At 37.6% G+C, this 13261-nt stretch overlaps 1 protein-coding gene across 4 annotated transcripts in view; it reads right to left on the bottom strand.

Moving 5' to 3' along the window:
- Nucleotides 1-13261, bottom strand: part of si:ch73-63e15.2 (protein strawberry notch homolog 2) — a 99143-nt gene that overhangs the window by 25467 nt on the left and 60415 nt on the right. Inside the window, exon 1 of one of the 4 annotated variants that reach the window (XM_038290285.1) lies at nucleotides 11421-11807. The exons of the other annotated variants lie outside the window; for them this stretch is intronic. Coding sequence (XP_038146213.1) covers nucleotides 11421-11480 — 60 coding nt within the window. The 5' untranslated portion in view covers nucleotides 11481-11807. Of the gene's footprint in view, nucleotides 1-11420; nucleotides 11808-13261 lie in introns of those variants that run through there. 4 annotated transcript variants of the gene reach the window in all.

Below are 13261 nucleotides of genomic sequence, written 5' to 3'. Positions count from 1 at the left end.
ATATATATATATATATATATATATATATATATATATATATATATATATATATATATATATATATATATATATAATTTGTTTCTTTCAGACAATTAACTTCTTTATGGTTGGACTGCCCGAACATGTTGTTCACCACAAACCATAATAAATAAATTGTCAAGATTATGCAAAGATAAATTTGACACGGTTTCCATAGTTATAAAATTAAAAAAATTAAGTATAAGGAAGTTATCATCCAGAATTGTAGAAAAATGTTCCTTTAATAGGGTAGTGCAGCAACCAGTATAAAGTTTAAAGCATCGCTCCTGAACTTTTCTTCCTGCATTACTTTTACTGTTATACTTTAAGTAGTTTTAAAAAATTGCACACACTTTTACTTGAGTAAAAAGATTTAATTGATACTGTACCTTCTACAGAAGTGTTTTTAAAAAGTAGGATTTAAACTTTTACTTGAGTACGGTAATAAACATTAATACTTTTCACACCTCTGTTTATGACATAAAATTCATTATAGATATACGTATACGTCTTTGCTAGTATTGTAAGTGATGGAGCTAAATTCTCTGTATTGTTTTCTGCAAAATAACCTTAAATGGCTTTAAAGACAGGATGAAGAATTAAAATCTCTAGAGACAGTGATGGGTGGTCATACTGAATCACTTCTAACAATCTGCTGGTAAGAAGGTAGTAGGATGCTGTCATAGTTGCTTGTTCGATGTAACTCAGTTCGTCAGAATTGTTTCACATTCCTGAGAAGAGGAAACCTCGAGCTCTACATGCCAACATGACAACGTCATGCTGAAATGGGACAGATAAGGTGATATGGAGAAAGGAGATGAAGAGCCCAGGATAAACATTGTGTGGCTTTTACATGTAGCTTTCATATGGGAGAGAAAAGCCTCAGTTTTAGGTGTTTTCTGATGACCGGTATGGTTTCTACATCATTTCATCACCATTTTTTCCCCTGTCTTTTATTTTACTGGGTTCACTTCCTGAGGGCAAGACCAGACATGAAAGCTGCTGGAACACTACAGGGTTGGTCTGTCAAGGATATCACCGGGTGGTACCAGAGCAGCTTTTGTGTTAAAACATAGGACTAATCTATGCAGCCTGTTAGGTTCTACCCATCTCCTGTCCATGGCTTTAAATTAATCTCATTATTAATCTCACATTTCATCCCTATCTTTGTTGGCAGCCACTCCTTGCACTTTAAATGCAGAAGAAGAAGAGTTTAATAAAGAATAGGGTAACTCAATTTAATTCAAAAATACTTAAATAATCCCAAAGGGAAATTAAATATCTTTAGAAATTGGAATTAAAATCAAATATTAACAAAGAACTACAGATTATAAATAATCAAAATAACAGCAGGGTTAAAACTGAACCACGCATACCACAAGTTTCTGCTGAGGGAAACCTCCATTCTATGACTGCTGTCGCTGTCAGTATGACGACCGTTGGCAGTAAAGTCATTACAGATTCCAGTCATTCTTCTGTGTACAGCTCTGTTATTAATTCAGCCAACTTGAGAAATCAGAGATTTGCAGCAGGAGACGTCCAAATGTTTTTTTCGTTGTTGCTTTCTGGGAAGTAACTCTGTTTGAAAGCCTAACGAATAGGTCCAGTTGAATGTGCCTGGAAGCCCATAGACACGTTTTCTTGTTTTTCTCCTCTCATTTGTTCGCTCTGTAGTCTGGCCTTTTACTCGTTTCTTTTCTATTTTAGTTTCTCCTCTATTGTGTATTTTCAAGCCACCAGCATTAACCAGCGCCGTTTTTCATACAGATCCATCACTGGGGAAAAACATGTCCATGAACGCAGCACTTTCCAAGTGCTACCACCACTCATCTGCTTGCTGATGATTAACGCCTGCACACACAGACAAGAACAAGTTTCCCCTGCTTGCAAGATACTTGCAAAGCTGCAGTTTTTTTTTTTTTTGGCTGTGAAAGAAGGTGCAGTTTATCAGCTCTAAGAATCAGAGGTGGATCATAAATCTTCATATTAAGAGTTTGATTACTGTGAAGCTGCTGGATGTCTTGTGCACAAATGGTCCCAAACACTTTGCAATTCACAAATAACATGTGGATTGTCAAAAAGGGGAGAAGGATTATTCTTTTTAGCTGATGGTTCTTCGTCATATTGGGCTGGAGAATGTTTTTGCAGCTTTTGAGAGGTCATAAAAAATGATTTGACTTAATTAGTTTTAACTTATAACAAACCTACAATTTAAATAATTACTACAAGGCAAATTCACAGGCCAGTTGGATGAATCATGTGTCTTAATAAGACCTTTGTTTCTAATGACTGAATGGTGACCTATTTAGGAGCCTTAGAACAACAGGGTCCTCAGCTTGAATCCTGCCCAGTGCCTCACTGTATAGACTTTGGATGCCCCCCTCTGCATGCATGTCTCTAAAGCCTCTTTTCCACTGAAAATAGCAGGTTAACGTGTGTTTTTCAAACTTGGGTTGACCCGCTTACAATCAGCATTTGGTTCCCTTTCCACTGATAAAAAAAGGTGGTCTAACCTCCCCTAGAAGCTGAGTGGTCTGTGTCCCAAGTCGTTTAACCTGTTTAACCCGGTAGACACGCGTCGGTGAGCTGTTCCCACTGCCACTAAAAGCCGATTGTTCCCGATTGTTTAAACGGGTTTTACGGCCTGTAGGAATGGGCTCTATGTCATTCTGTGATGACCTGCCCAGAGTTCACCCTGTCTCTCACCCAACAACTCCTGGATAAGGATTTAGTAGTCATAATAAAAACAAAGGATGGCTGAATGGATAACTGACAACATCAAAGAAAAGAAAAAAACTTTATTCATGCGCCCCTCCCCCCTTTTAGTCTGCTTCATAACTAATGTGGTGGAGGTATGAAGTAATACGTGTAACACTCTGTAAAAACTTACTGCTTTGCTATAGTAGACAGAATGTAACCGTCTTTAGAAGCTGTTTTAAATCAAAGAAACAAAGTATCAACTTGCAGAAAAAGTAGGTTCAAATGAAATAAAAGATCAAGATAAATATCTATGAAAAAAAAGATAAAAGGGTCGTAAAAAAATCTAAAGCTAGGCTTGATTGTAATATTTCTGAGGTACATTTTTCCACAATTAATTGTATACTCTCTATATTACAGTTTAATTGCTTTTATTTATTATTTTCGGTAAAAGAATAAAAGCAAATCTATGTAGAACTTCTACATATGCAATCTTATTTTAAAATTCATACAACATTTACTATTGGAAATCATTTCTAAATGTTTAGTTTAATCTATAGATGTTCAGATAATGTTACCTGTGGTACACCACTTTCCTTATTTTAGTTAAAAAAAAGTTAACTCAGCTAACAAAGATAATGAATGTGAACCAAACTGGGAGCCCCCCCAGTTGCTATGGGAGAAGCTGTCTCTCGTTCCTCGTACAGTGACACAGATATGAAACAGCGCTGATAAGCTCAGCTGCTGCCTTAAATGGAAATACTGCAGCTCTAATTTCTTACAATGCTTTTCCAAACCTTCATTCCAATCTAGTTCTCCTTCCTATCAGAGAAAAAAAAAAATACTTTGGCATTTTAGAATTTACAGTTTAGCAAATAAAAACGGTGCTTTCATCCTCCTTGGAGATATAAAAGATATATTTTTTCAGGGACGTCACTACCAATTCCCAAGAGATCATTATCTCAAAATACTTGCAGCTTATATACTGAAAAATCATAGTTTTCCTTCAGTTTTTTGCTAAATAAAGCAGAAACTTTGTTTATTTTGTGTTAAGAGTCCTTAGAATATCGAATCTGAATCAGTCAGGATCAGTATCAGCAGATCAGATCTCCCAGAAAACAGGAAATCTGTACCAGAAAACCCCTGATTGGTGAATCTCTAGCTCTACTCAATAAAAGCTACAATCCTCTTGAATTTTTAGGAAAGTGGACCTCAGGTAGGGACCAATGTTTATCAGTTCTGTGCCACACCCTGTTAAACTCAGTGACCTGGTTCAGTGCAGGGCCAAAGTGTGAGGTTTGAGCTCAGGCCGTACCAGGCCAGGCCAGGGCTTTCTCCTCCTACACACTGCCAGCTAGGCTGCTTTTACAAGGCCAGGAAACAACTCACCAATGCCACTCCCTTTCCCCCTGCACACCCACTCTGAGAAGCATACACACTCTGAACACACACTTACAGTGACCTCAGCATGCAGTCTGTACACACAACATCCCCAAACACTTTAATCCAACGTGCTCTATATGTTCTTCCCTCTGGTGTTTTGGGTTTTCTTCATGTTTGTTCTTCCAGAGTGTTTTGTCACAGCAGCACCATCTATCAAACCTGACACTTATTATCTCTAAATTCAGTAGAAAATAGTGGCTGAGAGAACAGCAACAGAGACAGGGGATGTGAGTTAAACTTGTCTGGTCATGAGATCGATATCTACAAATGCAGCAGAAAAGTAGCAGCAGTTTGCGATGTAGGCGAGTCGAGACTTTGAAAGCAAGCTGGGTAGGCGCCCCGATATCTCATCTGCAGGTTTCTGCGGTTTCTCTGTGTGTGTTTGTGCGGGGTGGCTGAACACAGGGCTGTAATATGTCCCACACTGCCCCCTACGGCTAACTGCTGAAACTGCTCCTGTCCTGGGCTCCCTCCAGCTTTTGACCTTGGCTATTCAGTCCTCAAACCTGAACTGATGGATTGTGTGTCTGTGTGTCTCTTCATGAAGTGAGTTTGGTCTAAGGAACAGAAGTAGTTTTTCTCCTCTGGTTTTCTGTCAGGATCAGGCTACACTCAGCTGTCCACACAGCTCTATCATCTCTGGTCGGTTCAAACCTTTTAGGATGGCACCAACCTTTACAGGTAATAAACACCTGTTTGTCTCTGGGAATGTTGTGTTCGGAGTGATACAGAGTTTTAGTTTTCAACCACAGATAGCATTTTCAGCACACCTGATTTCCAGAGGTGACTGATGAACAGGATTGTGCTAAACTGGAATCGTCTGAGTCAGGTGTGTTAAAGCTAAAACCTGCAGGACACCTATGCTTGAAGACTGATGTCGGAAAACCCTTTTCTAACATTTCATTAAAGGAGTCTGGCTGCTTCTCTATTGATCCTGCCAGTTTTTGGATGATGGACTCACAATGATGCATCAGACATCCAAAGCTAACTCTGATCTAGTCTTCTTTGTTTTTTATACCAAAACTTTCATGCATGTTCCTTGATCTACATAATTTGGTTTATTGTTTAAAGTTCTCTAAGAAACCCTCGGGTTAATTCTAAAATGGAAAAAAAATGTGGAGTCTAAAGCAGCTGGTTAAGTAGATTTTATTTTAGGGTATTAGACTAAAGGAGGAGGAATAGATTTAAATGTCAAGGTTTTACTTTATTCATGTATTAAACTATCCTTTCCCTTCTTCCACTTAACAATTATTTGCGATTCTCCATAAAATTTCAATAAAAGGCAACAGATTTTGCAGATATTTCTAAGGAAATTGTTTAGAAGTTGGAGATAAATGAGTTCTGAGCGAAGCTGGAAAGTTGAGACCAGTTGTGCCAACATGCTGCTTTTGGTTAACTTGAGAGCTAAACTAATGGCGTGTGGCCTTCTTCACTGAAAAAGTTTCCTGGATGGTATGAATCATCTTTGATGTGACAGAAATCAGGTTTTCCTGCGATGGGCCCAAAGAGCCAGGCTGTCTGGCAGCTACTGTTTCATTTTTTTTTTTCTTTTTTGGCCAAAACAATCCATTTTGTTCAAAGACTTTAATATCTTCCACAGCCAACAAAAAGACATCATTTTAGCAACTTCAGAGCTAAAACAAATTCTAAATGTCATCACATTTTACCAGAAATATTTTCTTTGACTGAAACACAGGAATAATGAGTGGTTTTGAAGTTTCATTTTTTAAACTTCTCAACAGTAAGAAGTCCACCTAATAGTGTTATTAAGTGACACACAGTGAGTCGGGTCAGGGTGTCCCAGACCATTGAAGTCATATACCCAGTCCAACAACCTCCTGACAAGCAGGCCTTCATGCAGTGCCAAGTTTTAAACAGAAAACCAGAGAAAGCTTGCTGCTTACATTCCTCCTGGGAATTTTCCACTGTTTTCAAATGTTCTGGAAAATAAAATGAAGCTTGTCAAGTGTCCCTATGAGCAGCAGCCTGACAAAGCAAGTTCAAAGACCAGTGCTGCAAGTTTTGTCAACAGAAGAGCCTGAACGCAGTATGGCATGCCTCTTTTGCATTTAATCAGCTCAGCAAAAATCTTTAGGGTAATTACATGAAAATCCTGATACCAACAACTTTTCCGAGGTCTCTAGGAACAATGAAATCAGATATCCTGTTCCAGAAGTTGCATTCAACAAATACAGAAGATACTCTGTTGTTTTAAACTTCTATAAAAGTCATTAAGAATATAAATGAGACTAATTGTAGATAAATGAAAAAATGACCAATTTTGGTCTATCAGATGCTATAACAAAAATTAAATGTGATTTATAGTGTATTATATAAAAGCACTTTAGAAATTTGAATATCAACCAGCAACACAGGTTTCACATAATAACAGGATAACAGAAAGGAAAAACGCTAATTTCTCCTACAAACACATATCCACAATGTTCCTACTAGGCAAGAGGGAAGGACTGGAGGATAAACTGTATGCAGCTGCAACATGGAGACACATAAATGGGATAAATTATGGGATTTCTCAATTAACAATGTTGTCTCAGCAATCTGAAATGTGAACGTTGACAAGAACAATGTTTTTCTAGATTTTTGAAACTTTTACGAGTAAGATCTGATTCCAGAGTATTAGGAATGCGTTCCCAATGTGGCTATAAGATGTACGAATGTTTATGAATAGATTTGGATATTTCCATCCAACTGTAACTGTGAATAAATATAAAGGATTTTTGTATTATTGTTTGACACTGTCTTCAATTTTATTTCCTACCCGTAAGACTGTTTCGTTTTTGTTTAGAAATAATACATTAGATCATCTGAAACAGTGAAAAGAAATCACTTTATTTTTAAAACCAACGTTAAGGGCGTATTTAAAGCTCACAGGCAGAAATTGCTAGAAACGTGGATCGCATGTTCCTTTAATGCACTGGGTTTTCAGACAGTGAAGAAAACTCATGTTCTTCCTCTGGCAAAGCAAACCATGTAGCGTCAGGAACGGATGCTGCAAAATAAAAAAGTAGACCGAAACGAGGCAGCACAGGAAAAAAAAAAACATTCTATAGCGGATTTGGTTTGGCCAAGAGGAAGTCACCCACAAAAAGGAACTTTAAGAGGAGAGAGATTTAAATCCTTACCTAAGGAATACAACGATAAGACATGCTGCAAAGCAGGCAAGGGATTATGCTCCTGCAAGCCTGATAAAAATGGCTACTGAAAAGAAATAAATGTACTGAATTCCACATTTACGGTAAACCAAGTTTGACCTTGCAGCTAGACGGATGAAAACATCCCAAGAATGTTTCGTGTGGATTCCTTTATCTGACATCACAACAAACAGACATCAGGGTTCATATTTACAAAGAGCTTTTCTAATAAAGTCACAGTTGATGATTCCTACGACACATCTTTATATTTAAACAGTGAACAGAACAGCTAAGAAATATGACCAACTGTAGCCAAAAATAACAAAGTCAAGTCAGTTTTCTCTGAGTCTGCTTCACTTTGGAAAATATTAACTCAGTGCAGATGAAAAAAGGAAAAGACAACCTGTGTACATTTGTCTGCGTCTGGTAAGAGCAAAAGAGCTGACAGAAGTGGAGGTGAGAAGAGTGTAGAAGTGATAAAGACAGAGGCAAGCATGACATTTTAAAAGAGCACGCAACACAAACTATTGCAGAGCAGGGGTGACATTTACTACATGTGACAGAGAAAACAGAGAAGACTGTAAACAAACAGATATAAAAATAATTGGTATTTCCGTTTGATATGAGACAAAGCTTAGAATAAAGCTGCAGCATATTCTAACACAAAATCCTGAGCTATCTCTATAGTTATGCTGCTATAGGCCCAGACGGCTGGAGGACATAGGGACGCCTTTTTCTTCATTCTGCGTCATTCTATCTCTACTCTCCCACTCTGCAGAATCTGTTAGTTTAATCTCTAATATTCTGCACTCTCTGATTTATCTCAGAATAGCTTTGCCTTTGAGTCAATGCAATGCAATCAACTGATTTTCCTTACATAGAAAACGAATCAATTTGACTGTATGATCTGGTTGAACTGTAAAGTGCCTTGAGATTACATATGTTGTGAATTGGAGCTATAGAAATAAACTGAATTGAATTTAATTAAAACTTGTTAAAAATCTAGCTTTTGAGGAAATGGATTAAATAAGAGAAACACAATTTATTGCAGTCAGTTTCCATTTGACATCTATCAGGGAACTCTTTATTAATTAGCCATGACTCCATATTTTTCTGACTTATGAATAGGAGTTAACAGGGAAACCCATTTCTTTTAGCCAATTTTTTAATTTCTTGTAAAAACAACAAAAAAATGAGCACAAGAAAAGACTGAAAGAAAATAGCAACAGGACTGTAGTTGCCCATATCTGCGGTCTGAGCAATAACTGGAGCAAACCTGATCCAAGGTCATGTCACCACAGAGAAACGAGTGGAGGGGAAGGCAGACAGCAGCAGAGAGGCACATTTTGGGGTTGCAGAATATAATAAGCCTACTTTATAGTTATTTGTTTTGGGTTTTTTTTTCCTTTTACAAATGCTCTTTTTAAGTAGGAAAGAAATATAAGATTTAACATGAAATGAATATGAACAGGTCAGTCTCAGTTATTACCTGAAATAACCCTAAAACCAGGACTTGTAACCTCCATGTACCCAACACCCACATTTTTACACACCTGTGGTCAAAGGATCACTTTCTCAGAGTGACTCAGAGCTGCGAGCTCAGTGCCCGTAAATGCAGACCCAGGTGACAGCCAAGAATCAGATGAAAAGGAGCAAAGATTCTCTTTTACAAGCCGATGACGGCTGGACGTTGGCTCTGAGTCAAACCTTAAAGGTTTTATCCCTGGCAGAGTTGCAGGACAGCAGTTTAAAGAGCAAAACAGTAAAAAAAAAAAAAAAAAAAACAGATTTGTTTTAGACTTTAAAATACTGTCATCCGGGTCAAACTAAAGTGTGAAACATCCTACTTAGAGGTCAATGAATGTGGGAGCTCTAGAGACAAATGAAGCTTTTAAACTGATATTCTAGAAACACACAGATAATTTTAGTTCTGTTTCCAGGTTTAATTCTAATGCCAACTACAGAGTAGAAAAAAAAGAAAACATCACAGATAAACGCTCAAATAATGTCTGGATTCTGACACTTTCATAGCAGCTTTCTTCTCTTGCTGTCCAGTAATAATTATCATAAAGTAGTTCACTGAACCTAAAACCACCTCCAAGTATTCAGAAATCAAATCTGCTGTTTAGGTTTAAGACACCGGAGCACCGTCCTCTAATCCTGCACACAAAGCAAGGTTACAGCGATGAAAAGTTTCTTGACAGAATAAAAATACGGCTTAGTTTGCACCAATCCTCCTGACTTCTTTCTTTCAGACCCCTCCCCAACCCCCCACCCAATGGCTCTCACTCATCTTCTCCATTATTGTTTATGCACTTCCCGTAAGCTGCACGCACAGGGTCATGCTTGAGGTTTTGATGTTATACCAGGAAACCAACAGCATGTGCCCACCTAGAGAATTTACCCACTACAACCCAATCTACCCATTACTTTTAAGATAGAGATGAAGACAATTTTAGAGAATATAACATGAACTTCTAAGGAAGAGATTAGATTGTAGCCGACTATAAGATAAAATGTTTAATTAGAAAGAGATAATATTGTTGATATGCTCAAAGTTGATTTAAGGTACTTTTCTTTTATGGAGCATGTAAAGAAAATGTAATGAAGAGGAAATAAAGTCAAATTGGAGATAATCAAATTAAAGATGACAGAGTGAGGCTACAAATTCACTTTTAAACATTTTTTTCTGGAGGAGATTAGTCAATAACTTTTTTTCCAGAGTTAAGTGGAAACAGGCTCAGCAATGTTTGCCCATACAAATCAGAAGATGACATGAAATGCCATCTAAGTGTCGGATGATGCTGTTATAAAAAAATAAAAATAAAAAAAGACATAAAAGCAAAGGCGTACATTAACAGTTGATCAGAAAATCAACAGTGCAATTGAGCCTGAGAAAGTATCAGGTTGTAGCACTTACTGTAAGGAAGCTAGGAACAAGGCAGCTAATTATTTATCAGAGTTCCTGGTTTGGATTGAAGGATCTAAACCGATCAGAGGAGTTGACAGGACAGAGTCCAGCCACCAAGAGATCTAACCTAATTCAGTAAATTACAGGCTAACCTTCACTCAGCACTTTTAACTATTTTAAGTAAATGTTTTTGGTTTTAAAACCAATAATACAAAATGTGTGTTCTTTTTCACAGGAAGTAAACCAACATCCAACACTGAAAAAATAATGCAACTGCTTTCAGCATTTACTTAATCATATTCAGTTACTTTAACACATTTGCTTTGTGTCCTACCCTGCTAAAATGAAATAACTGTGTTTAAGTAACTAAATATGATTAAGTAAATGCATTCTTTTTTTCTGTAAAGCTTCAGATGTCTAACATTAGGCATGTTTTTTGCCGTGATGTACTTCTCTTATGTTTTCTGGGATGAAAAAACAAAAACAGATAAGGATGAATTCACTTATATCTGTAATATTGTGTACTTTATTTCAAAATGCTGTAAATGACTGAAAGCTTTATTAACCTATATAATTAAAAAAAAAAAAAAAAAAAAAAAAAACACAAGTAACAGAGCTCACCGGCTGCTGCAGCTTTCTATTAGTCTAATGACACAAATTTTTTTTTCTTTCTTTTTTTTCTTTTCATTAGAGACATTTTTGGATTTGTTAAAAAAATATTTTTGGTGTAAAAAAAATAGCAACTTGGAAAAAACTGGCGATTATAAAAAGCAAATATCTTTCAGTGTACAATGAATCGTAAGTGGCTTCAAAATAACAGACTTAAGGTGATCATTAAAATCTAGTAGAAATAAAGAAACTTTTGCCATGTCCAGACATGTTCCAGCTGTACTATACTATACTATGTGCATTTCTGATAAAAACTATATTTATGAAAGGTACAGACATATTATACAGACTGAGAAGAAATCCTCATTCAGCCCTGTGAGCATAAGGAAGTATTTTCACAATTAATTTAAGGAAGTCGAAATTACCAACACATGCATTCATTAATAATAAGCTTCTTAAATGTCGCTTTCTAAAAAAACACATTAAAAACTATTTACTCAAGCAGTTCAACAGAAGACATGTTAAATACACAGTGACTCAGTAAACTTAATAGAGATTGCCAGAAAAAAAGAAGCCAGCAGAACCCGTACCTTAGGAAGCGGGCGTCCCAGCTGAGCATATAATTTAGTCCAGAGCTGCATGAGAGACATGGGTCCAACCGCTACGGTACGGGGAGGGTGAAAATATACACAACATAGGCTCCTGGTTCACCTCAACTCCTTGAATCCTCCAGCCGCTTCCATGAGGAAGCCAAAGAGCTGCTGACCACCTCACAGCTGGTGGGCTACCACCTCATATTGGACCCTGACTGCTCCTTCCTGTAGTAACACAGACATCTGCCACAACCCTCACACAGCTTTGCTTGCCCAGACAGACACTCGGATGTCCTCACAGATGGAGACACGAGCACGCCTAAAACATGCTTCCTGCTGTCAGGTATTTGCAAACAGGGCTCACTGATAGTGATTGTGGACTAGTTTCTTTCTGTGTAGAAAGGTGGTGGGAGAGCGAGCGAGTGAGCGAGCAAGGGAGGGGTGGGGTGGGGAGGGAAGGGAGGAGGGGAGGAGCTTTCAGGAAATGATGCTTTTGTTGGTAAGTGACTAGAGTTACTGGCAGTCAGGCCCATTTTACTGTACATGGTGTAACTCAACCGCATTTGTAGTGTAAACAGTGTTGCGCTGTGGAGCTGGCCGCTCCTCACACAGCGCCGCTTACTGCAATGTTTAATGGGCCTGGGCCACCATTTAATGATCATTTTATTTAGAGACTGACTCCCTACTAGACTGGGCACCTGCTTTTTGTATCTTTGTTTTGTCTGCAATATTCAATTTCATGTCTGCTGCTCTCGCAACAACAATTAATTAGAATGTCATTTTCCATCTTTAACTCAGAGGCAATTATTGCCTGATTAGGCTAATAAGGAAGGTGAGCCTCTCACGAGCATCTGAATGCAAACCCAAAGTGCAGATTTGATTTAATGATAAGTCTGTTAACATATTTTATCATTACTAAAACCCTATGATCAAAGAGCACAAGACTTGAAAAGTTAGTTTCTAAAGATTCTAAACACCCTCAAATTGTGAATGAAACAAGTCAAGCATGAGTTGCAAGTGTCCTCAGCACAGGCAGTTCTGCAGACCTCAGCAAAAGCACAATAACAGACAAATCCGTTATCATATAAGGTCATTCCCGCTTACTGGAACTGAGGGCGTATCTATAAACGACTTACAGGTGCACAAAGGCTTTTTCAGGGAAACTTTTTTTTTTTTTTTTTTTTTGCAAACTGAAAAATTCAACAAATCCAACATGCTGATGATGATATGTCAGGTTTGCTTGATGGGGAAAAGATAACAACTGTTTCAGAAGCTCATAAATGATCATTTCAAATAAGGTAATTCATCTCTTTCATTCAGGAGTCAGCTTCCAGGAACAAATGATATCAAGAAGTGACGGGGAGGTCCTGTAATGTCCATCTCTGTTAGACAGCAGAGGAGTATGACTTTATAGAGGCAGAGTGGCGCCTGTCCGTGGTGTCATCATCGCATGAGTGGGAATCCTCTGGCTAGTGTCTATCGGAGTATGTGGATGTAGATATGTGTGTTTGGTGGAGCATCGAGGGCCATCAGGGAACACTGAATCACTGCTGATAAGATTACTGAGAATCAAACCCCCAAAACGCTCACTTTATTGTATTAAAGAAAAAAAAGAATAGATGATATGATCAATGTTAAAAAGGAAGAATGAAAGGCATCTAAAAGGGCATTGTAGATTTTTAGGATTTAAAAACAAAACTCTGTGGCTTTTTTACATCTGGTTCCTCATGCTACCTAATTTTGTTGTGTAACTGATATGAATCCAAACACTTTAGTATATTTATTCTCCATAAACACATTAAAAGTTTCCAAAAAATGCAATAAAAGTCCTGTTGCAT

The sequence above is a fragment of the Cyprinodon tularosa genome, unplaced genomic scaffold (assembly GCF_016077235.1).
Source record: "Cyprinodon tularosa strain WSP-4 unplaced genomic scaffold, ASM1607723v1 ctg278, whole genome shotgun sequence".
NCBI classification, from domain to species: Eukaryota; Metazoa; Chordata; class Actinopteri; order Cyprinodontiformes; family Cyprinodontidae; genus Cyprinodon; species Cyprinodon tularosa.
Note: the sequence above shows the minus strand (reverse complement) of the source record. Positions and strands in the feature narration are given on the sequence as shown.